At 37.1% G+C, this 25,046-nt stretch overlaps 1 protein-coding gene across 2 annotated transcripts in view; it reads left to right on the forward strand.

The window, feature by feature from the left end:
• Nucleotides 1-24,683, forward strand: part of LOC149773539 (mitochondrial tRNA-specific 2-thiouridylase 1-like) — a 34,089-nt gene extending 9,406 nt beyond the window's left edge. For both annotated transcript variants that reach the window (XM_089946409.1, XM_089946410.1), the window contains exons 4-8: nucleotides 2,278-2,450; nucleotides 6,964-7,017; nucleotides 9,640-9,706; nucleotides 23,287-23,387; nucleotides 24,278-24,683. In XM_089946409.1, the coding sequence (XP_089802535.1) occupies nucleotides 2,278-2,450; nucleotides 6,964-7,017; nucleotides 9,640-9,706; nucleotides 23,287-23,387; nucleotides 24,278-24,625 (743 nt within the window). In that variant the 3' untranslated portion in view covers nucleotides 24,626-24,683. The remainder of the gene's footprint in view (nucleotides 1-2,277; nucleotides 2,451-6,963; nucleotides 7,018-9,639; nucleotides 9,707-23,286; nucleotides 23,388-24,277) is intronic.
• The last annotated feature ends 363 nt before the right edge of the window (nucleotides 24,684-25,046 follow it).

The raw sequence follows: 25,046 nt of genomic DNA on the forward strand, positions 1-25,046 counted from the left end.
CCGGGGTAAGAAAATGTGCTTGGCAAAGTATACAAGTTTTATGTAACTGTTCCTTGGCATAACATGTTTTTCAGGGAGGTAACTTATTGCACATTTGGGTTCTTCAAGCATGACATGAATGGTTGTTAACTAAATATGATGGCATATGGTGCCCAGGAATAAGAATTATTATGGCATAGTTTGAACATTCCATGAAGGAAGTTTTACAAATGCATGTTTAAATTATGGGTGACCTAGAAAACCCAAAATGTCTGATTCCTGGCATAGTTCATTACGATTATGTTTGGTAAATGCTGGCTGACGGTAATGATGATCACAATAATTTTTAAAGTTATGAAGTATATTATTGGCACTGGGAAAGTGTTAATGGAGATACCAGCGAGTGATTTTGAGCCCAAAAATGGTATTAAATATGAGTTAGATGTACATGTTGGATGGACAAAAATAGACGGCATGGAGGTCAGTCTAACTTAAAGCGGTAATTAGAAATCAAATGTAGAAAGGGCAGAATACTGAGCCTAATTAAAAATCAAAATTTATTTACGTTTAATGCGGTTTTATTTTTTTTTTAAATCAATTTAACCCTGTGGATCATATGCTTCAAAACCATATATCCATATCAGGGTTAGGATAAATTGAATAAATAAGGGTAGAATAAATGAAATTACCATACATACTCACATATAAGCTGAATAATTTAGGAAAAAATAAAGGCCTGGAAGAAGAGAGGGCTCAGCTTATCTGCGGTCCAGTGTCTAAACTTGACAGTTTTTGGGGTCTTTTTGTTGACTTCTTTAATGGCTGTAAATCTTAGGAAATGAAGCAATAATATTTTCCATGTCCTAAGATGAAGGCATGTAAAAAAAAAAAGTATCTTTTGGTGACCCGACAATTATTAAGCTGTTATAACGTACTATGATTGATTTTGTTATTATTTTGCATGTGCATATTTTCTGATTTTTCCAGCATAAATTTAAATAAAGGTAAATACAGACTTCATAATTCGTTGGCCAGTTGAGTTTACCAGGGAGACCAGGCTGAACTATAATGTACTGTACTTACATAGTGCAAAGCGTGCATAGCATCACTTGAATCCTTACTTATTCCCAAACATTAGATGTAGATTTTCTTTATTCATTGTTTCGACCAAATTGCATTCTTCCAGATACTGATCTGTTATCCAATATGCTACCACAGCCCATATCTTGAAAATCGTGTTGCTTCTCCTTCTAGTTGGAACGTTATGATTGAAAATTGATTAAATAAAAACAGAAAGAAATAAAAATGGTATTTTCACTTGTTCTATATACATGTTTTACATAAATGAGCTATAACCAGTCTAGGGGTAACTGGAACTGTTCCTCTGCAGTGGTATGTGGCTGAGTCATTGGATTATGGCAAACATGTGTGCACAACAAGCTGTTAATTATTCTGGAAAGTTTAGGCCAAAAAGCATGATAGATTTTGAGGTGTTGTAAGAAATAAAGAGATCAAAGTTGGTCCATGATGGTTTCTGAGTCTTTGAGTAAAAATAAGCCATTCTTTAGTGAATTTGAGATATAAAAAAAGGAAAGACCCACCAGAAAAAGTTTTTTGGCAGAAATACTTCAGTAAATAATGGAACACTGGTTAGTCATTTTAAGCAGCACCTTTGACCAGTCTCAGAAGTATAAAGAGAAACTATATAATGCTAATGAACATAAGATTGCTGATCCAATGAGTAAGATGGGTAATGATGGAGCACTTGAAGAAGGGTTGACATCAGGACCTGGCTGAAAACTTTGCTTTTTGTGTAATATTTTTAGATTTTTAATAAACAGAAGTCAATTTCATATAATTTTCTTTATTTCTTTTGATATTTAAAGTAAAGCAGTTGCAGCATTGTGTGAAAATAGTAGTAAAAATGTAGGGTCCTTTTGGTAATATGAAATAGTTGTAGGCTTGTGGAATTCGAGTCAGGGCTTGTGATTTTTTTTTAAATCACCATACCTGGGCCTTTGTGAGAAAAAAATTGCTGAGCACTGGATGGATTCAACACTCAGCAGTTTCAGGAAGAAATGGTCTTATCATGAATTCCTGGAAATTCTTTTTTGGGCAGTAGAGCATCTGTCTCCTTCAAGGCTTCTTCTTTTAGGATGAAATTGTTAAATGATTGTGGTAAATTATTTTCCAGAACTAATAAACAGCAGGCCAAACATTGCTACAAATATTTTGAACATCAGCATCATTGTCAGGGTTTTTTGGCCAGTATTTAATTTTAATCTTTTTTTATCTCAGGTGTTAAACTGTTGACAGCATATGACAAGCTGAAAGATCAGACCCTTTTTCTGTCTCAGATTCCACAACACGCACTTCAGATGACAATCTTCCCTATAGGCGAATTCACCAAGGATGTTGTCAAGAAAATAGCAGCATCAGCTGGCATGGAGAAAATTGCTAAGAAAAAAGAGGTATACTGTTAATTCACCTTTGTTCATGACTTTTTGTGGATTACATGGTTGATTGCTACAGTGTATTGTTACCCTTCTGGAAGCCATATTTCTGTCTGATCCCATTTTGATGAAACTTGCAATATGGGGTTTATATAACCATGGTCATAGATGGGTTTAATAATGAGTGAATTCTAGGCACATTAATGAAGCGATCTTGCATCTGATTGGCTGAGAGCCAAATCATTTTGGAAGAAGTCATATTTCTCATTCTTTTAGGGTCAGGTTTGAAGTAGATGCTTATATCATCAAACTCTTGGATGGGTTTGATAATGAGCCAGATCTGCACATATAAGATAATCTTGGATAGGACAGGCAGACCTTTTTACCACTCTGGAGGCCAAATTTCTGATCAGATTTTAATCAGACTTGAAATATATGCTTATATCATCAAGATCTTTGATGGGTTTCATAAGGAATGAGATTCATACATAATAGGTGATGTTTCATCTGATTGGCTGAGAGAGTTACTGTTCAGCCTCTCTTTTTGTGTGTGGGGGGATCCAATATTGATGATACTAGGAATATATGCTTATATCATCAAGATTTTATACAAGGTTGATAATGAGTGAGATGCATGTATATTAATGGGTTGATATTGCATTTGATTGGTTGAGCTTGTTACCACTCTGGAAGCCATATTTGTGAGCTGATTTTAATAAAACATGGAATATATGCTTCAGTCTTCAGGATCATGGAATGTTTCAGCAATGAGTGAGATCGATGCATGTTAACAAGGTGATCTTGCCTCTGAAGTCATATTTTTGTTCTTATGTGGTTATATTATCATCAACACCTTGGTGAACTTCATTATTGAGCAAGAAACTGCATAATAGTTAAGCCTTCATCATTAGAATGAATTTTAACAGCAAAGTAGGTAAAATCTTCAAGACATAACATTTAGGAAATTGTTCATATAGCTCGTGTTCTTAAACTTCTATGTAAAGTAAACCAGGTGAGTGATATCAGGCCCACCTGGGCTTCTTGTTAGAATATGATATGGCCCTTTGTCCATCAACAACAGCTTTTTTCATCCTCTCAAAACCTGTCAAACCAGTTTCAGCCAACTTGCCACAATATCCTGGTATAAAGGCCTTTCGGGTTTGAACAAATGATGCCATCAGATGTAGTTGCCATTAAAAAAAATAGGAAAACATGTATGTGAACGATTGCTAATTTTCAGCTTCTTCCCAAACACCAATCTGAGCACAGAGCATCCTATCATGATGGTTTTTTAGCTTTCAACAAATACTATTAATCCACAATTAAAGATGGCCACCATTATTAAAAACTTGAAAAACTTTTTACAGTACTTATTTCCAAAATCAGCTGAATAGAATTTAATAAAATTTGACAAAGTATCATGACACAAAGACTTTAAAAATTGGAATCATGCCAGCCTGCTATTGAATATGGCCAACATTAAAAGAAAATAGGAAAACGTTTCCACAACCTAATCTCCAAAACTGCTCATTAGAATTTAATAAAACTTGACAGAAAATTTCCAGACTTCATGATATTGCTTTTTTGTTTGTTTTTGTTTTACAAATGATGCCAATCCACCTTTGGGACCCCAAATGGTCTAAAGCGCTCTCCTTTACGGATCACTGCCATCTCACCTCTGGATTCAGCCAATGTGGGTATGTGAGAAGGCTTGCCAGTAGCTTCTCGTGGGTCGGTGGTTCTTTCCGGGGTTTTCCTGGGTTCTTCCTCCACCATTAATACTGGCCGCCATGTATAGCTTATCTTGTGCTGAAAAATGGCGTTACACCACACAACACCAACAACAATCCACCGTCACATGGTTACCGTTGCAAGAATTTAAGACTTCTTTAAAACTGCTGAATAGAATGTGAGCTAATTTAACACAAATTACCCGTTGTTAAAAACTTAAGGTTGGTAAAGTGATTCCTATTCACCATCAAATATAGTCAGACATACGGCTCACTTGAGAATTTTATTTTTGGAAATTTTACATGTTGCCATTGGTAAGATGAAAAACTGTATTTTGCCGAAATTTGTTTGAATATATCAAGGATAAGATATTATTAATATATATTCTCAAGATAATAAAGTGACATTGTTGCATGTCAGCAAAAATATAAAATAGGAGAAATAGTTCCATAGCCTGATCTGAAAAGCTTTATGTAGATTTAATTATAGCAGGTCAAACATCATCATCATCATCACAAAGGTTGTGTTTTTACAGATTTTATTTTTATGAAAAGTTCTCTTTCCTTATTGCAATACTCCAGAATTAGCATTGTGCAGATAAGCTGTCACATCCAAGAACATTGGTACAGACTGCTCAACACATCATCAACAAATAAGGTCCAGTATATCTGAAAATAGATTATCAAATATTAGCTTTAGCAAATAACTATTGAACACTAATGTAAATATGACATTAAGTATTAATTTAAATTTAGGGATGTAGCTATACATTGATTCATATCTGGTATAATTGTGATAATTTCTTGACAGTACAATATCTTTATGATGCCCCCCCCCCATTACAGTTCTCATTATATGGTTAAATAAATCAGATTATATTCCATTAATAAAAGCATAGTATATGAAGTAAAACGTCAGCATGCATTGAATGGATGCAGTTTGCAGTTTTTCCAGAATGGCAACTAACATTATCTGAAAAGTAAATTGGAAAAGTTGAAAAGTCAAGTGTTAACCAGAAGTTTCTCAAGGTTTATACAGATATTTGGACTGTAATAAAACAGTCTAAAAAAAAGGAGTTAATTGTGTTTGCTCCGGTGTGTGCAAGTCAGATTTTTCTGTCCCATGTGATGGTTTAAGTGATATAAAAAGACATGTTGAGTGCAAATCTCACAAGGATTGGGCCAAAATAAAACCCACAAATAAATCTTTGTCCACATTCTGTAAAGGACAATGTCAGGCAGTGAGGAAGTGAACATTATCAATGATGAAGCGATGAGAGACTTTTTGGCGGAGTTAAACTTGCTATTGAAAACAGCTGATTCACTGAGATGGAATTTATAGAAAATGTTTTCAGACAGCAAACTACATCATGAAAGGTAAACTATTCATGAATGTATGTAGAATAATTGAGTGATACTGGTTTTAGGAAAGGGTATTTCTTTTCTTGGTAAAAGAAATAATTATGTATTTTGACATTATATACAATAAATGTATTTCTGGATGAAGGTTTTGTTATTGTTGAGCTGTTTGCTTTATATCCATACTACTGACAACAGTTGAAAACAAAAGACAGACTGCTTTTGGAGCCAGAAAAGGGTAAACATGTATGTAATATTCATCTCTGATACATTTGTGTGACTATTTTATGGTTTATGGGCCCACTAGTCATACAATTAAGATTCCTCCCTTGATATTTGCATTTTTTAGGTTGCCACCTTACAGCCTAAATAACGGTATTGTGTAGCATGTTTTAAGGTTAACTATCATCATATCGATGCTTTTCTACAAACTAAAGTCATATTGCTTTAGTTGGACTATCACTTCTCTGATGTCGTTTATCTAATAAATTCAGATTCTTGCAGAAGTAAACCATGTTTTCAGGTTCCATTAACCTGCAGTTCAGTTGGCTAGACTGCCAACATCAGATTAAGTTGCAGTATGCTTCTGTAAATAAATGTTGTTGTTGTAAGGTTTAAAGCCATTTTTCAGCACAAGATAGGCTATACATTGCAGCCAGTATAACTGGTGGAAGAAGAACCGTGGAAAACCCCGGGAAGAACTACCAACCCACGAGAAGCTACTGGCAGGATTTCTCATGTACCCACATTAGCTTAGCCTGAGACTCGAACCCACACAGACAGAGGTGAGATGGCAGTGATCCGTAATGGTGAGCACTTTAGACCACTCACCCACTCTGGGCCCCATAATGAAATGAATAAAAATATACTACTATTGAAAATAAAGAGTTTTAACAGATTATGGCATTCCCTGCTTCAGTCACATTCCAGCCAACTGAATTGCAGGTCAACAGAACGTGAAAACATATTTGTTTGCTTCTGTCAGAATTTGAATTTATTAGAAAAAAGACTGTAAGATGGCAACCTAAAAAACACAAATATCAGGGAGGCATCTTACACTGTAGGCCATGGGGCCCTCATCAGGATACCAAGGTCTTATAATAATCACTTTTTTGTCTGTCAGTTCATCTGTCCAGCCATTCACATCTGTTGCAGCCAACAAAGCTTTGCAATCCTTATACCTAATTTTTATGCCATTTTGTACATTTATTGCCTGTTGCATGTATATTGTACAGTAGGGGGCAGGGGCATTATGCTATGCACTCATTGCTTAGGGCTCTAATTTGTCTTAAAATCAAGAGAATGATGTTATACTGCCTTATAGTTATGCAGTTATGTTATTGCAATGTGTATTGTAACAGGTCATTCATATTGTGTTACATAAAGTGGTGATATACATCCCTACATGAATCAGTATAATATATTCTGCTTTATCTTTTCAGAGCATGGGAATTTGCTTCATTGGATCTAGAGAATACCACAAATTTATTGAAGAGGTTTGGAATATTTATAATTATGTGCTCTAATCCATGAATCATCTGTGTTTACATTATCCAGAATTCCCTCAAACAGAATACTCCATGGATAGAGGATTTGTTTTCATATAATACTAATTGTCCACACAAGCACCTTGTCATGGATTTGTTCAGCCCAACCTTAATAATTTTTTAACTGAACTGAAAGTTAGACAAATTTCACATTTTAGGAATGATTTTTAGCTGTTAAGTATTTTTTAATTCACATGAGCTAGAAATATTTAATTTATTTTTTAGATCTACTGGTCATAAACCAGGAGAGCTTATGGAATGATTTTCTTTTCTTCGTTTGATGCTCTGACATCCAATGTCCATTCATCTGTTAGCAAAGTTTTTTTTATCCCTACTCCTCCTAAGCTACATGGAGGATTGCCATGAAACTTTACATACACATTAATCGCATGATCTAGTTGGTTCTAAATGGAAATGGTGCAACTCAGACATCCAATATGGCCACCACAGTGGCCATTTTGTAAAATTAATCTTGTAATCACTTCTTCTGAATGAATTATTATATCATCATGTGGTTTTCACTGAAAGACTGCAATTTATACCTAGTTGATTGTAAAAGAAAACAGTGTCTGTCTGACTTCCAGTATGGTAGCCACAATGACAACATTGAAAATGTTATCACTACTTCAGCTAGATTTCTGGTCAAATTGACAGTGTTCTTTCACCGAAATACTTCTTATGATGTCTGTTTGGTCCTAAATGGAAATGGTGTTTATCTAATATCCAGTACTAGCAGGGAATACTTAAAGAGGGCATCTGTGTTTAACACTGAGTGAAATTAGGCTGGAGAAATGCAGTTTGGAGAACGGGGAAAGGTTGTTCTAGGAGAAATATTTCCCTGAGGGAGCCATTGAGTGTTGGGGTGAGGTTGGGGGAAACATTGGTCATATCAACCAAATCACTCAGGATTCATATCTCAGTGCCTTTATATTTCAAATAATGTACAAAAAATGGACAAAATAAATATACCTTATGTACTTGCTTATAAGGTGAGCACAACTGCAAATAACACAGACCCAGATTTGTCATCACATATTGCACCTGTCCAGCAGATCTGGGTCTTTGCAGTTTGTTAGGAGTAATCAGTGGAACAAACAACATAGACTCTAATTTGTGGGAACGTTATATGATGACAGATCAGGGTCTGTTTTTTGTTGCAGTTAGTCTCAACATATAAGTGAATGTATACAGTATATTGGGGTGGTAGTGTATACTACAAATGATACAATTAATTTCTCAGTTAACTAGTTTTCATCTGTCAGTGATCAGTACATAAATGAGCACTTTTGTTATACATTGCATTGAAGAAAAAGACTTTATGTGACTGACACATGTTTTCCGTGGATATTAAAGATATTCATTTATCTACATTCAGTTAATACATGTCTTCCTGTATACGGTACATGATATATTGTGAAAAAAATATTTCTTCACTATATACTGTCGGTCTGATACAGGGTGATATTTGGGTTGAATTTAATTCTTCACAACTTTGACTCGGGTAAGAATCACAACTTTGTTGATCACAGCAACTGCTGAGTTTAACATGATTACATGATTACAGTCCAAAGAATATTGATGCTGACAGTGCCATCAGAAAGAAATATTGACCAGCCGAGTGTGCTCATGGCAAAGCACAGTTGCCTTTCCTTTTATGTTTTTTCAACCTGTTCCAGGTATCTGGGCAATGAACTATTGCTGCATTGTTAAAATAATTGAAACTTTGGATAGGTTAAGCAAAATATTTGTTACATCAAAATTGTATCAAAGAATTTATGATAGGGTATAACAGTTTGAAAACTATGATTTAAAGGAGCAGACCAGATACAGAAACACTATATTTTACAAGTTTGGTTAGTTTTATCTGATAGAGCATTGTGTCTTAGTATCTGGAAAATATTTCTGAACATGTAAAAAAAAAGTACTGGGTAAACTTATTTTCTGCCATTTAGCATTTGTACAATGTCACATACTCTCATAAATCTGGTAACCCTGCTACAATGGTCATCATTATAACACAAATTCAGGTTTAACGCAGTCATAGCATGGCTTCTGAAAATTCACAATTTCATTGATCACTACAAAAACATTATTGCCAAGGTAAACAAGAGTTTGATTTATTAGTTTGGTAAAATATATTTTATTTTTGAAGAAAAAATGTCTTATGACTACTTCTTATCTTTATTTACTTTTTTACAAATTATTGTTTGACAAATTAAATCAAAGATACCATTGAGTGAAAAAATATATTTTAATTTACATAAGCTAAAATAATTGTTATACGTTTAACTGGTATTTTGTTTATTCCTCACACACTTCACCCATGCCACAACAGCATTCTCTGTGTACTGCCATTCCGTATATAGCATGATTGGCAGTTATGGACCCCAGCATCCACATTATAATGCAGTGGGGCTGCATTTTGAGCTCTTTTGCATATTAGCCATAACCTTTTGTCATAGGGCTACAGTACCTATCACATGACTGATATGCAAGAATCAATGGATCAGGAAAAGAAATAACTTTAAAAACTACGATTTTAAATATTAATGTAGTTCCTTTTCTTTTCAGTACGTTGAACCCAAACCTGGTAGATTTATTCACCTTGAAACAGGGGAAGTCATTGGAACTCACAAAGGTACGTTCTTCAGTAAGCAATAGATCGATTGCTTTTCATTAATTTCAAGATATGCTTTTAATATTATCATTATGCTTTAACTTGTTTTTGTTTTGTTTTCACTCATTCAGTTTTTTATGATAATAATACTCTGTCTTATTTGTCACATGAACCACTTGTTATGATTATTTTAGAAAAATGAACATATTGAATAAAACAATAATAATGGTTTTTGACAAGCTTACACTTAAATTGAAGGCTTAACAACCCCTTAATTATAGGTCTGCTTTAGACAAACCAGTATGTTCAATGTAACAATTAGAAAACCTGAACTGTTTATGAAGGTAGCTGAAATTCTATTTATTGATCATAAATCATAATAAAAGTTTAATAAATGGCCATATATCTTTGTTGGTATTTTTAAATACTCCTGGCATTCTAGAGTCAGCTTGTCCATCTCTTTGCCCATCATGCCTTTGTTTACTCAAGAACTCCTGAATCCTTTCAGATCTCTTCCTGAAACTTTACATGCTTCGTACACCTCTCCCTCAATAACACAGAGGGGTCCAAAAATATAGACTTGATAATGAGCAAAGGTGCAGTTTACCAAAAAAAATTAAGAAAGAGATGGACAATAACAGTGAGAAGGGAAGAGTTAGGTTAAATTGTTGAATGCTCAATTTTTAGTCTCATTGTGAATAATGGACAATATCTTGGCATCCATCCGTCTATGGGAGACGATGGCGTAGCTCCAAAGTAAGCTTTTGTTTATCCTTCTTTCTAGCTCTCTTTTCAGTTTGTTTTATTTTTCTCTCTTCCTCTGCATTTTGAACTCCCTGCCTGACAGCTAGACACCAGCTGGAATGGTTGTTTGCACAGCTCTCCCAGCCATTGACATTGATGTTTGCGTCTTCATATCCTTCTTGCAGACATCTTTGTTGCGCAGATGTGGTCGTCCAGTTGGTCGTGCACCTTCTGATAACTCCCCATATAACAGGTCATTGAAAATAAGGCCTGGGTCCATTCTCTTGACATGGCCAAGCCAGCGAAGGTGCCTCTCACTGAGAATGGAGAACATGCTGTTCATGTTGGCGTGTTCTAGAACCTGTGTTGGGGACTTTGTCCTGCCACTGGATGTGCAGAATGCGCCGCAGACATTCTCAGGTGGAAGCTGTCAGTTTCCTCTCGTGTTTTGCATAGGTGGTCCATGTTTCGCTGCTGTAGAGAAGTGAGCTGAACACGCAGGCTTGGTAGACATGCAATTTGGTCTTCTCTGTGAGGTTGGGGTTGTTCCAGACCCTCTGGTTAAGTCTGGCCATCACTGCTGCTGCCTTGGCAATCCTGCCGTTCACCTCAGAATCAATGGAGAGTGAACTGGAGATGTTAGACCCGAGGTATGTGAAGTTCTCGACAACTTCCAAGTTGTACCCATCAGTGGTGACAGAGGGAGGGGAGTCTGCGTCCTGCGCCATGACGTTTGTTTTCTTCAAACTGATGGTCAGTCCAAATTCCTTACAAGCATGGGAGAGGCAGCATACCAGCTGCTGAAGTCCATCTTCCGTGTGTGATGTCAAGGCTGCATCGTCGGCGAAGAGCAATTCATGGATGAGTACCTCTGTGACTTTAGTCTCAGCACGGAGATGGGTGATGTTGAACAGCTTGCCGTCAGCCCTGGTAAGGATGTACACTCCCTTGCTGCACTCCTTGAATGCATACTGGAGAAGCATGGAGAAGATGGCAAAGAGCGTCGGCGCAAGGACACAGCCTTGTTTGACTCCGCTGATGACTGGGAATGCTTCAGATGTTGCGCCATTGAATGTGCATGTTCTTGTGGAACGACATGATGACAGCAAGCAGACATGTGGGGCAGCCGATCTTCTGCAGGAGTCTGAAGAGTCCACTCCAACTAACCAGGTCAAACGCCTTCGTCAGGTCTATGAAGGCAATGTAGAGGGGCATCTGCTGCTCGCGACACTTCTCCTGCAGCTGATGTAGTGAGAAGATTATGTCTACAGTTGACCTGCCAGCTCGAAATCCACACTGGGACTCTGGGTAGACGCGGGAGGCTAGGATCTGCAAGTGCGCTAAGGCAACGCGGGCGAAAGCCTTTCCGACGATGCTGAGGAGGGAGATGCCCCGATAGTTGTTGCAGTCGCTACAGTCTCCTTTGTTTTTGTACAAAGTGACGATGTTGGCATCGTGCATGTCCTGTGGGATGTATCCCTGTTCCCAGCAAAGGCAGAGGAGTATGTGTAGGGGCTGGAGCAGTGCTGGTTTTCCGCTCTTGAGGACTTCAGGCGGAATGCCGTCACTTCCAGGAGCCTTCCCACAGTCAAGGCAATCGATGGCTTTTCCGAGCTCTTCCAGGGTGGGCTGTGTGTCTAGCTCCTCCATGACAGGCAGGTCTGGAATGGCATCCAGGGCAGTTCCAGGGACATTGTTTTGGGTTGAATATAGCTCGAGATAGTGCTCAACACATTGCTGCAGTTGTTTCCCCTGGTCTGTGATGACTTCACCCATCTTGGACTTGAGGGGGGCGGTCTTTAGCTGTGGGGGCCTGTCGCCTTTTTGATACCCTTATACATTCCTCTTGTATCCCCGGTGTCGGCAGCTGTCTGTATACTGTTGAAAGGTTCAGCCAGTAGGTGTTGGCACATCGGCGGGCCGTCTTCTAGGCGTTGTTCCTTGCAATCCTGAGGATTTGTAGAGTTCTGGGGTTAGGTGCAGCCTTGTATGCAAGGAGGGCTTTCCTCTTTGCCTCAGTCACGGGCTCCATCTCCTCCCAGTTTGCCTCGTACCAGTCAACATTCTTTCGTTCCCTCTTCCTGTAAGCTGTGATGGCTGAATTGTACACAGAGTCACAGATATGGGACCACTTGGAGTCATTGGTGTTATCAGGTGTCACTTTGGTGAGGGCTTCCTTCAGTTTGCTGATGAACTGCTGTGTTTTCTCTGGGTTGCTTGCACAGCAGGTGTTAATGCGTGGGTGACCCTTCTTCTTGGCATGGTGCAGATTCTTGGGTAATAATCGCACCTTGCTGGCCATGAGGGAATGGTCCGTGTCACAATCGGCACTGTGGTAGCTGCGGGTGAGGAGAACACTGGCCAGTTCTGCACGCCTGGTGATGACGAGGTCTAGCTGGTGCCAGTGTTGTGAACGTGGGTGTCTTCACGACACATGGTGGATCTCCTTGCATTTGAAAAAAGTGTTGGTCACACATAGGCTGTGGGAGCAGCACATCTCCAGCAGTCGCTGACCATTCTCGTTGATCTTGCCTCCTCCGTAAAAGCTGAGACAGGTGGACCAGGCCTCATGGTCAGCTCCTACTCTAGCATTGAAGTCTCCTAGTAAGTAAAGGCTTTCATTGTTGGGGATACTGGATATTGCCTGATCCAGAGCCTCATAAAACTTGTCTTTCTCCTCGTGGGTGGAGCAGAGGGTTGGGGCGTACACGCTGAAGATGTTGACTGGGCCTAAGGATGTTGACAGCCAGAGGGCATGGATTCTCTCAGTACCTGTTGATGGAGGTTCAATGAAGGTGATTAGCGTGTTCTTTACGGCAAAGCCTACACCATGCTGCCTAGGTTCATCCGAGGGCTTCCCGTGCCAAAAGAATGTGTAATTGGCTTCCCTGATGGTGCCGCTGTCAGCCAGTCGGGTCTCCTGGAGGCAGGCAATGTCGATGTTCAGTCGGGAGAGTTCTCTTTCAATGACGGCAGTCTTCCGTGCATCGTCGATCTGCTGTAGGTCAGCGGTCAATCCAGGACACATGGTCCTGATGTTCCAGGTTGCAAAACAAAGAGTTGGAGTCTTCTTATTTCTTTTTGTCTTTCCTGGTGCAGAGTTTTGTGGCCCACATGTCAAGATGGTTCTCTAAGCTCCACACACCCAGTGAAGCGGGCAGGCCATGGCGGGCAGCACCTTACTGACTGGGGGCTGCCAGCTTGAGGTGGTTGGTAGCTGTCCAGTGAGACCTGGTGATCTCTCCCACCATCAGAAGTAACCCCTGGCGCCAAGCTCTATGCCAATCGAGCTTTGACTTAGAACCGGTAAACTGCTACTTCTCGTGTTGTGCCGATGCCATACAACGACACTGGAGTGTCCTCTCCAGTGAAGCTATGAAGCCTGGGCAGGGTGGTATGGAGAATCAGCTGTTGTCCATGCAGCAGATCCCCCCTCTCCACGCAGCTGGTGGGCCCAAGGGAACGACGAATGCCGATACAGCTTGGCACCAACAGCGTCGCAGGAGTTGCCGGAATGACGTTGAATTCAATGTCAGACCGCCTTAGGGATTCCATCTCCATATTTTCTGTCGGGGTTTACTCCCTTAGCCTTTCCCATGAGTGGGTATAGCCACAAGGCAGCAGAGGTTTGGAATCGGAGTTTTCCTTTTCCTAGATGAGCTACCATCAAAGGTTTACGAGTCCCATCTACCCAAAGCAATTGGTTTTAAGGCGCCAGTGGCCCGCCTTCACCCCTTCTCCTGTTAGTGGAAAACATTGTCTGCCGGACTTCAAATGTAAGTCACTCGCGAAGGCCAGGAGTTGGATTTTAGTTGACAGGCAATCAGAGACGCAAGCCGTATGGTGCATTTTTGGAGGATTGGGGCACTTGTCTCCCACTCCCACCCCAGGCAATGTCAACCTTAGACCACAATGGACAATATATAACTTTTGTAATGAGTTGTTTGATTTTCTATAAAATTTACCATTTATTTTCAACATAACCAATCTATGAAAGAATGTTGAAAATACAGCTACAAGAGATTTCAACAGACCACATATGTTCCAGTGAAAACATTTTGTATTATGTCTCTGCTGATTGAATGTGAATGGGGATACATTCTGGTATCATTGTTGATTCAGAACAAAACAAGATTTTTTTCTCTCAAAACAATGGACATTTTTTTTTTAGAGAAACAGCAACATTGAAACATTTTTTGTTCCTTTTGTAAAATATTGATGCTGTGAATTTATTGCTTGTAATGTAATTTATGTTCATCCTAGTTCAAGTCTTTGAGGACCAGTTCACTAATTTTAAGTTCACTTTGATCTTTGCACTTTGCTTCTTCATTATGAACCCTCTTTGTGAAACAAAGCTTGTCTCGATGATGCCTTTCATTTGGTTCCCTTGATATCCTTGATCAATTTATAAATGTGAATGATAAACCATGATCACTGAGTAATATTAGATACATTAATTATATTAAATACATAATATTTATACCAAAATTCATTTGGTTATTTAAAATGAGTTCACTTGACACATGACCACTATAGTTTATGCAGGTGGGATTTGGATGCCTTTTAACTTTTGATATTCTACCGCCTTTACTTGATTTGATGCAGAAGACATAATTAAGCAGTTTAATCGATAATACAAAGCATGTCTGTTTTTAATTGATTGTAACAATGAAGCAAAGCACGGCAAATGCAAATAATTAGGTTTTCACATAAATGCTCACAGACATAGCTGTGATGGTTAAATGAAACTTTTTACATTTGAACACTCAAGGACATGTAACGATTTTGACAGTTACACTGGAGCTGAATTAAAGATTAAGCTAAAGCATGATCTTCCCTTATTTAATTGCTATTTGTTATGTTGCCACCTCTAAGCCTTTACCAACATTTAAATATTCATAGTGTATTGACAATAGTGTTTGGAGAGAAAAAAATTACCAAATGAAATGTCTTTATGTTAAAAGTTGCAAACATTTTATGTTGATTCAAATTTCTGAGCACTAATCACCATTTTGGATAATAAATAGACAATATATCAAGGTTTCATTTACCAGTTTTTATCATGCTTTTATTCATGTTCAGCAATCAAGGGCCTATTTTATTGTGCATGTTTTTAGTAGAATAAATGGGGTCCACTTTTGCCTCTGCATTATAAGCAGATTTATGGGTTATCCAGGCATTCTGTAAAGAGAGAGTGGTGTATCATTATTTTACTTTGTGTCATGTGATAAAATATTCTGTCTGATCAGCATTGTAAGAATTATCCCCATTTTTATTTCAAATTATGTTTGTTCATGAAACTTGGCATGCTTTCATTACATAACTAGATATGTCCTGTAATTATGCAGTGTCTCGGATTGCGATTTCAAAAGTTATCCCCATTTTTATTACAAATTGTGTGTATGTCCACCTGTCACACTCTTTCAGTGTTTAATGGTTCCTCGGTCATCTAAGATAATTTCATGAAATTTGATATATAAGCATTTGTATCAGGACAAGATTTTGTGCCCCATACACAATTTGACTTTTTCAGTTTAGAACATTTAGTGTTGGCTCTCTCTTTTTGAAAATTGTATTACATTTCCTGAACCATTTGATGAAGTATCTTCATTACACTTTGTATGTTTTTGTAGCATGACAAAATAGTCTGTTTGATGAGCATTTTAAGAACCATTTCAATTTTAAAATAATTGTGTCCATCTGTCTCTCAAACACAAACAGTTAATATCTACTGGACCGTTTGAGATATCGTCATGAAATTTTGTGTGCATTTGTTTCGTAACAGAGTTTATGTCACATATAAGAATTGGCTTTGATGGATTATTGCTTTTATGGGAAGTGGGAGAGGTATTTTTAAACACTCTTAGATCTAGTTTAGTGACTGATTTTTAAGTTCTTAACCAATCACATTTTACAAAATGAAACTTTTGTGTGTGCTTGTTGTAATCGGCTCATCTTCTGCGTGTATCATCAGAAGATCAGTGGTGTTTCAGAAATGGAATGATAAGATTGTATTGATTAGATGAAAGTTATGAGATATTTTATAATAGGTCATAGACATGTGCTCACAGTGTCATAGAATGCACAAAAGCCATGCCTTTATTAGTCATGTACTCACAATGTCATAGAATGTACAAAAGCCATGCCTTTATTAGTCATGTACTCACAGTGTCATAGAATACACAAAAGCCATGCCTTATTTATTAGACATGTGCTCACAATGTCATAGAATGCACAAAAGCCATGCCTTTATTTCAGTACAGTGGCAAGTAAGTAGCAGCATCTGAAGGAAATTCTCCAAATTCTTAGAAATGCAAATGTTTTCTCCAAACATATTGTTTGCATTCAGGGTTACACTGTAAAGTTCAAATCGGCTGCTTTCGCAATTTTCTTTTCTCGTTTATATAATAGACAAAAATAGGAGCATATTGGCTAAATGACCAGACTGATCAGCCTACAACAGATCATATAGAATAGTTGGCACCATATTGAATTGACCTAATGTTTGAAGTATATATTTGAAGAAGTCCTTATGGTTGCATACTGTGGACCTAAAATTCTCAAGGACCATCTGGTATGTGCCAGGGTAACTTCAAGCATGACTATAGATTCAGGCACACACTACTGCATAGAAAAGTGTTGCCTATTTTGCAAACATATTCCTTTTAGAAGTTCAACAACAGGAATTAGCTACAGATCAGTTGGAAGTTAGGATGTCAAGCCATGAATCTGTCTTCTGTCATGCATGATCAGTGCCACACATTAAGTTGAGGAAGTTGTTGATTTCCCAGGAGCAAATGAATAATCACAGAAGCCACATTCACAAGAAAATCAATGCGAAAGTCACCAACCATTTATCGAAATGGTACCATTTGAATCAAACCTGGGATGGACTGACATAGAATGCACATGTAAGGAAATATACTCGATATTAAAACTGATAATTAATGAGGAATTTGGCCTTAATGAAAAAAATCTAACCTTCCAGTTGTAGTCTTAGCAAAATTACAGCCAGTCATCTGTTTTTCACCATAAACAATTATTGCAACAATATTTGCCCAAATAATTACATGTATTATCGTATTATTTTAATTATATTATAGTCATTATTATTTTATTATTTTTATATTTCTTGTCCATTATCCTCCTACACAATTCTCTTGACATCTTTCCTTGAAAAACATCTATGCTTAATTCTACAGGGATATAATTTCTTTACCTACTCTTGTAGATGGTATTGATTTTTCATCATACCATGTTTCATTTGTTCACAACCTAGAATTAGCTAAAAATGTTGATTCTCTATGTGATGGAAACAATAACCTGCTCTTTTTTTATTGTACACAACCTTTTATTTTACAACATATTGTATATTCCCTTAGTGAGCCTCGAATGTTTCTCAGAAATTTGTGTTTAGTTTAAAAAATGTAAATGATAAAGATATTTCATTCATTCAAGATTTCAGTTCTTATTTTAAATTTTGGCCAATAAATGATTTACCAAGACTATCTTCATGGGTGAAAATGTAAAGATGCCCTATGCAAATTATAGCAAGATAAAAGAGATCATTCATCAATTTTTGTTGTAAGACTAGGTGAACTGATGACATAGCCATGCAGCCATTATGTGTTGTTGATATACACCATCAGTTAGAGTCATTCCTCAACATTTCCTTCAGAATTTGACCACATTCGACAGCACCATGGCATGAACGGCTTTCAGATTTCTTGATACATTTTTGTCTTCAAATACTGTGAACAGTAAAGGGCCGTCCATTCATAGTACCTATGCATGGGTGGGGGGGTAACCCAAATGCATCTGCTTGTGTATGGGGGTGGTCTAATGATAATGTACATACACATATGAAATGGGGGGTGGGTGAAATCTCAATAATAATCTGTCTAATACATAACCTGTTCAACTGGGTTCAGTCAGCATTTGAATTTTAGCTGACACTAGACAAACTGTTTAAAGTTATGCAGCTTATTTCTTTGATGCAGCCAGACATTCAGTGTCAGTGGACTATCTGTTTTATTAAACACGTTAATATTGTTAATCCTTTATGGTTTCTGCATGGATTAAATATAGGCCATTCTATATAATTGGTGTGTGTGTGTGTGCGTCAAGCGTACATATGCAGGTGTAGTTTGGGGGCCCCGAGTGGCCGAGTGGTCTAAAGCGCTCACCGTTACGGATCACTGCCATCTCACCTCTGTCTGCGTGGGTTCGAGTCCAAGGCTCGGCTAGCGTGGGTACGTGGGAAAGCCTGCCAGTAGCTTCTCGTGGGTCGGTGGTTCTTTCCTGGGTATTCCAGTGTTCTTCCTCCACCAGTTATACTGGCCGCCATGTATAGCCTATCTTGTGCTGAAAAATGGCGTTAAACCCTAGAACAACAACAACAAAAAAGCAGGTGTAGTTTGTGAAAAATGTCAAGCTTTGCCAGATTTTTGCATACTAACTAAATGGATGGCCTCTAATAAAACCAGACAAACCTTTAAACAACATTTCATCCAAACCATCTACCAGATTTCACCAAATTTGACAGAAGCATCCAAGAATGTCACGCTTTCAAACTTCTACCAGTAGTACAGATTATGCATTTGATACAGCCAGTATTACTAAAAAGAAGCAAACCTTTAATACTTATCGAAAAGTGCTTGACAGAATATGTATAACCTTGACATAAAGCATCCTGAAGGTCTTTCAGTTTTATTCTAAATTATGCCATTATACCATCAAATATGGCCACCTATACTAAAAATAGATAAATCTTGAGATTGCTTATTACAAATCTCTTAATAAGACAGAAAGCATGTGGACATGAAGCATTTTTAAAAACTTGTACAAATGGAATCAGTTCATCAAATATGGACACTATTGCCAAAAATATATGCATCTTAATGATTTTTTCTAAAAATCTGTTGAACAAAATTTTCCAAACTTAATATAAAGTATCATAACATGAAGATGTTTTAAATTTCTACAAATGATGCTATCAAATATGGCCACTGTTTCTATAAATAGATAAACCATCAAACCACTTGTTGTCATGCTCGCTTTGGCAGAAGCTTGACACATTGATCACTTGGTATCATTTTAAATGTTTGTTCATACATTCATCTGTCTGTCTGTCTGTCCCTTCACACCCAAGATTAACCTCAGTGCACCCATCACTACTAGTGCTAGTTTCCTGTCCCAAAATGGGTGCTTGACAATAAAAGTGTCTTTTGTTTTCAAAAACCACTGAACAGAGTTTAACCAAATTTGACAGAAAACATCCCAGCAGGAAGGGCTTTTTAACTTTGTACAAATACAAACCTTCAACCCTTATGATTTGACCTTAAGTCTTATGAAAATGACCCTTAAAATAAGGACTTATGGAATAAAAGCAGGAATTACAAAAATATGATTGTTGCTGTAAAATCAGGATAGTGACTTGTCCTTGTTTGATTTGGATACATTAGATTGGCCAATAAGCAGACTAACTTTACAGAATTACCTCAGACACTTTAAACTGCACATATTTACATATTTGTTCGCGCAAAACATCAGCATGATCAAGCTTTTGCTTATACAATTTTTTAAAATAGTATCCAAGTTTTACGTGTTCAAGATGAAAGGGACAATACACCTCTTAAAAGGTTTTAACAGTACTGAGGAATGAAAAGGAATATTCCGAGTCTTGTGGATAAAAGCAAGAAGGGCAACAATTATGTTTATTTGGACACCGTTTGTTGATTTGATTATGTCTAATAGCAGTAGAGATGATTACAGTCATTGCATGAAATTGGAAAAAAAAGCTAAGGATTATGTCAGGTTTAAAGATAGCAAGGAACCATTGAGCTCCATAGGACTTGGAATTGCAGTTAAGAAACTGTTCTGGAGGTAATTAAGGTCCACATCTATTTTGCAAACTTTTTAGTCGAAGATATGTTTACCATCACCGTATCAGTCTCAAATCACACTTTTCAGCTTTTAAAATGCATGCTTTCCAATCGACACTAGCAGTACATGATTTCTTACTTCTGAAAAGAAAGTACTGCCTAAATGAGAATCTCTTGTTAGTGTTGGCAGGTCTGCAAATGATGCCAGTTTGCCAAAACTACAGCCTTTATTATTGAAAGTAGAAAGACTTGAAGTGACTTCTTGAAAACTGCTCAACACAGTTTTATTAAATGAACAGAAAGTATTCTGGCATGAAAGGGATCTAGGTTTGTACAACTGATGCTTGTCTGCCATTAAATACGGCCATCATTACTAAAATTAGAGGGGCCCCAAGTGGCCGAGTGGTCTAAAGCGCTCACTGTTCTGGATCACTGCCATCTCACCTCTGTCTGCGTGGGTTCGAGTCCAAGGCTCAGCTAGCGTGGGTACATGGGAAAGCCTGCCAGTAGCTTCTTGTGGGTCGGTGGTTCTTCCCTGGGTTTTCTAGGGTTCTTCCTCCACCAGTTATACTGGCCGCCGTGTATAGCCTATCTTGTGCAGAAAAAGGATGTTAAACCCTAGAACAACAACAACAACAACAACTAAAATTAGAAGAAGAAAAAAATTCAAACATCAGAAACTGCTCATCAGAGTGACCCAGTTGGATGGAAAGCACCCTGGATTAACTGAAAATTTTACAGATGATGCTGATTCATCATTACTAAAAATAGAAACCGTTAAAACAAATTTTTATTTAAAAAAGTGCTTACAGTTTATCAACTTTGACATTATTGTGTGAAGGCCTTTCAGTCAAATGTTGATGATGTGCCTTCATATGGATGAACACGGGGTCATGCTACCAGGCAAAGTAGGCGACTAAGTTGCCTACAAAAATGTCAGTTTCACCTTCTTCTGTTAGGAAAGCTGAACGACTTTGCCCTCTGTTTTTTGTTAGAGGTACATTGCATGGCCATACATTTTGAGATGCCTCCTTGCCTTAGCCAGGTTAGTTCTAGTGTTATGTGTGTGATTTTGATTTTTAACAAAGCTTTAAAAAAAATTAAGTCATATTGCTACGATGTCTGCAGTGTGGCAGTTTATAGTGATGTCTAGCACTGGGGCATCATGCCACAGACATGTAGCATGATGTCTCACACAGTCACATTATCCTAACACGAGGCCGACCAGTCCTAACACTAACCTCTTAATGCTGAGCGTCAGGCGAGGCAGCTGTTAGTACATATTTTATAAGTCTTTGGGATAACTCTGCCAAGGATCAAACCATGACCTCCCGCATCCAAGTTGGACGCTCTAACCACAAGGCCACCAGAGTGGTCTAATGTTGTGTAATGTAGCAAAATGTAGTCATCAAGCCATCAGTAGCTAGGCATAATTTTGATATCAATTATGCTGACAAACAAACTATTGCACATTCACTGGCATGTATTTTGATAGCTGATTGACCATTAACCATTTCCCGAGTACGTTAGCAACTATCATTGCCCGGTTTCTGCATGTTATTCCTTGATAATAAAAACATACAACATTGTATTTCGAAATTTTAACATTAGTATGTAAAAAGCAATTTGTGTTTTAAGAACAGAATCAGTTATCTGGATATTTTAACTGCCTCTTGTACACTATTTCTTAATGAAATTCATTTGAAACTTTAACTGAAACAGTAACAGGAAAATCCCAAATGGCGGACATCACTGTTTGGGAAATAACAGTTTATTAGATTGTTTTCATAAATCATCGGGCAAATATATTCAGAAAAATATTCAACTCATAGAAAGCAAAGCCCATATATTGTTTTACTTAAGATTTAACATTAAAATGCAATTATGTAGGTCAGAAACGTATGGGGCAATGCTATGTTGTTGAATTAGAAAGATGCAGATGCGCTGTAAGGTCAGAGTTATTTTCTGACTTGACTGGTATTTGTGAAAATACAGCAAAAAGCAGTGAAGCAGATACTTTTTAACTAATGCCTAAAATTGCTACAAGTACATAGATAAATAAATAAATCAATAATTTACAATCCTCTCAATGGATTGTTGTAATGTAGTGAGTGAATGCATTACGAAAACCCCTTCTTCGAAAAAAAGATGCACTCACATGTCTGTGTTGATTCGATTGGAAAGAAGGGTTTAGTTCATATACTGTAAAGGAGCCATGTCTGTAATTTTATGCATTTTATTGTGTTAATTATGAATAGTTATGGTAGAGTTTTATCCACAACAAAGAAATTAGGATGAACAGTATTGATCTGAAGACATCTGTTCATTTGCCTTCATGTACTGGGGACAGAGGTTGTTTCAAATGCATTTATAAATCTTTAAAAATGCCATTATTTTGAACTTTCAGAACATATATAAAAAAAGTTAAAAAATTAAAAATCGATTAAGGGTAGTTGATTAAGCATTTTTACTATCTGATAATTACAGTAATATCTGGTTTGTTAGTTAAAATTCGTTAAAATGCATTTTTTATTTTTCTCTTTTAGAGCCATATGGCCAAAATAACTCAGAAAATGTTCTACTTGGGAAAAAAAGTATTGCTTAGATCAATGTTAAATGCAAATATGAAAATACTGGGAAATAGAGGGCATAATTCAATTAAGAGAGCACACACACACACATATATATTTCTTGCTTCGCTTTCACTTCTCTCTACTGAGCTGCACTACTGCCTGTTCTGTCCCAAAGGAGAAGTCACTTCTCCCTAAAATTCAAGTCCAGCTTGACCCATGGATGAATGTATTAAAACAGAGAATCCTTGAAACAACCATTGTAATAAAATATGCAATTAACAGCTAGAAATTTATATAGAAAGCAACCTAATGACATAGATGTTTTGGCCAATTGCTCTTGCTATCAGTCAAATGTTTCAGATGAGTAATCTCAGGCCCACATGGGCCTCTTGTTTTTCAGGGATACATTACTGGACACTAGGTCAGAGGGCTCAAATAGGAGGCAAAAGTGGAGCTCTTTTTGTTGCTGATAAAAACACAGAAACTCAAGACATTACAGTGGTAAGATGTAGAATTGGGCTCTCCATTTAAGTACCGACTAATCAGAAGGTCTTCTTTTCATCGCTGACACATGCATGCACACATTATAAGTATCAATGTATTCAGCAGCCCAAGTATGAAATTTGTCGATAAATTAAAATCGAGGGATCTCAACAATTTGTCCTTAATGGCCAGATGTTCTTTATGTGAATGTTAAATATATAAGTAAATTTAAGAAACAAGATTCATGAATGTTACAGTTTATTAGCATGTGTCCTCATTATGGAGGTGTCCACTAAAATAAGTTTCATATTATAATACTTTTAGAATTGCATCCTAAATTGTAAAAGCTGATCAATGCACAATTCAACATGATGACTATAATTAAACAATAAACATTTTTTGTTAATGGAACCGTTCTGTTAAATGTCACCTGTGTTGTTATAAATTTGTGATTTTTTTAAATCCAAAAGCATTTTTGTTACATAACACCAACGAAGTTAATGTGAAATTGTAATTTTCATGCTCTTTCACACTTATTGATTCCACATTTATTTCATCAGTAGATCAGCTATTTTAATGAGTGTTCATTAAACATGAACATTTTGAAAACAGTCCAGTTACATGATATGCCTTAGGCATACGAGACATGAATATTGTATGCCACATGCATATCATATCATTGACGTTGTGATGGTATATTTTAATTTTCTTTGAGCCTCATAAATTTTGTTACTTTTTAATCATGATTTTAAAAAATTCTACATTTCTTTAAACTGTTGGGTTTTTTTGCGGTCTTTGTAGCTGTCATATTACAGTTTGACATACTATTTGTATCACATAACTATAGAAACAATTTACATTAATTAGTAAAAAATTTCAACATGTGATTTCATTTTTTTTCTCCATAGGTGTATGGAACAGATCATCCAGCCTTGTTCAGCCAGACTATGTTTACAGAGCCAGCTCACTGGATTAACCAGCCTCCACATGAGCTACTCCAGGATGAGAAATGTGATATGGACTTTAGATTCCAACACATTCAAAAACTAATAAAGTGTACAGTCACATCTAGTGGCTCAAACTGTCTGACTGTCTCTCTTCAGTATCCTCTAAGGGCCATAACTGGAGGACAGTATGCTGTATTCTACAAAGGAGATGTGTGTTTGGGAAGTGCAAAAATTCTACGTCCAGGACCCTCATTGTACATGATGAACCAAAGAGAGAGAGTGAGAGAACCAGATATCTACTACTACTGATATTTAGGATTTTTTTAATGGGGGTGGGGAAATGTTAATATAAACTAATATCAAACAAGCCTGTTTTTGTGTTTTGCCCCTAATTTATATATTAGTATTTGCATATTGTTTTACTTTCTTTATAGGATGGTCTTTTCAGGATTCAGTATATATAGGTTACTGCATTTGTATGGGAAAATATGAACGAGTTTTTGGGATGGAATACTGCATGACCTTGGGAGTGCAGTATATCCATCCAACAAAACGAGTTTATATTTTCCCATATAAATGCAGTAACCTTTTTATTATATGCTCATTTTTTTATTCTACCTATGGATTAATTATATAAACAAAATACACTACAAGAAACAATGTAAATAAATGTATGCCGTATTCCAAACTAAAGATGCAAGGGCATATTCGTCATTACACAACAACAACA

The sequence above is a fragment of the Sinohyriopsis cumingii genome, unplaced genomic scaffold (genome assembly GCF_028554795.1).
Source record: "Sinohyriopsis cumingii isolate HCF-2022 unplaced genomic scaffold, ASM2855479v2 utg000646l, whole genome shotgun sequence".
Lineage (NCBI taxonomy): Eukaryota > Metazoa > Mollusca > Bivalvia > Unionida > Unionidae > Sinohyriopsis > Sinohyriopsis cumingii.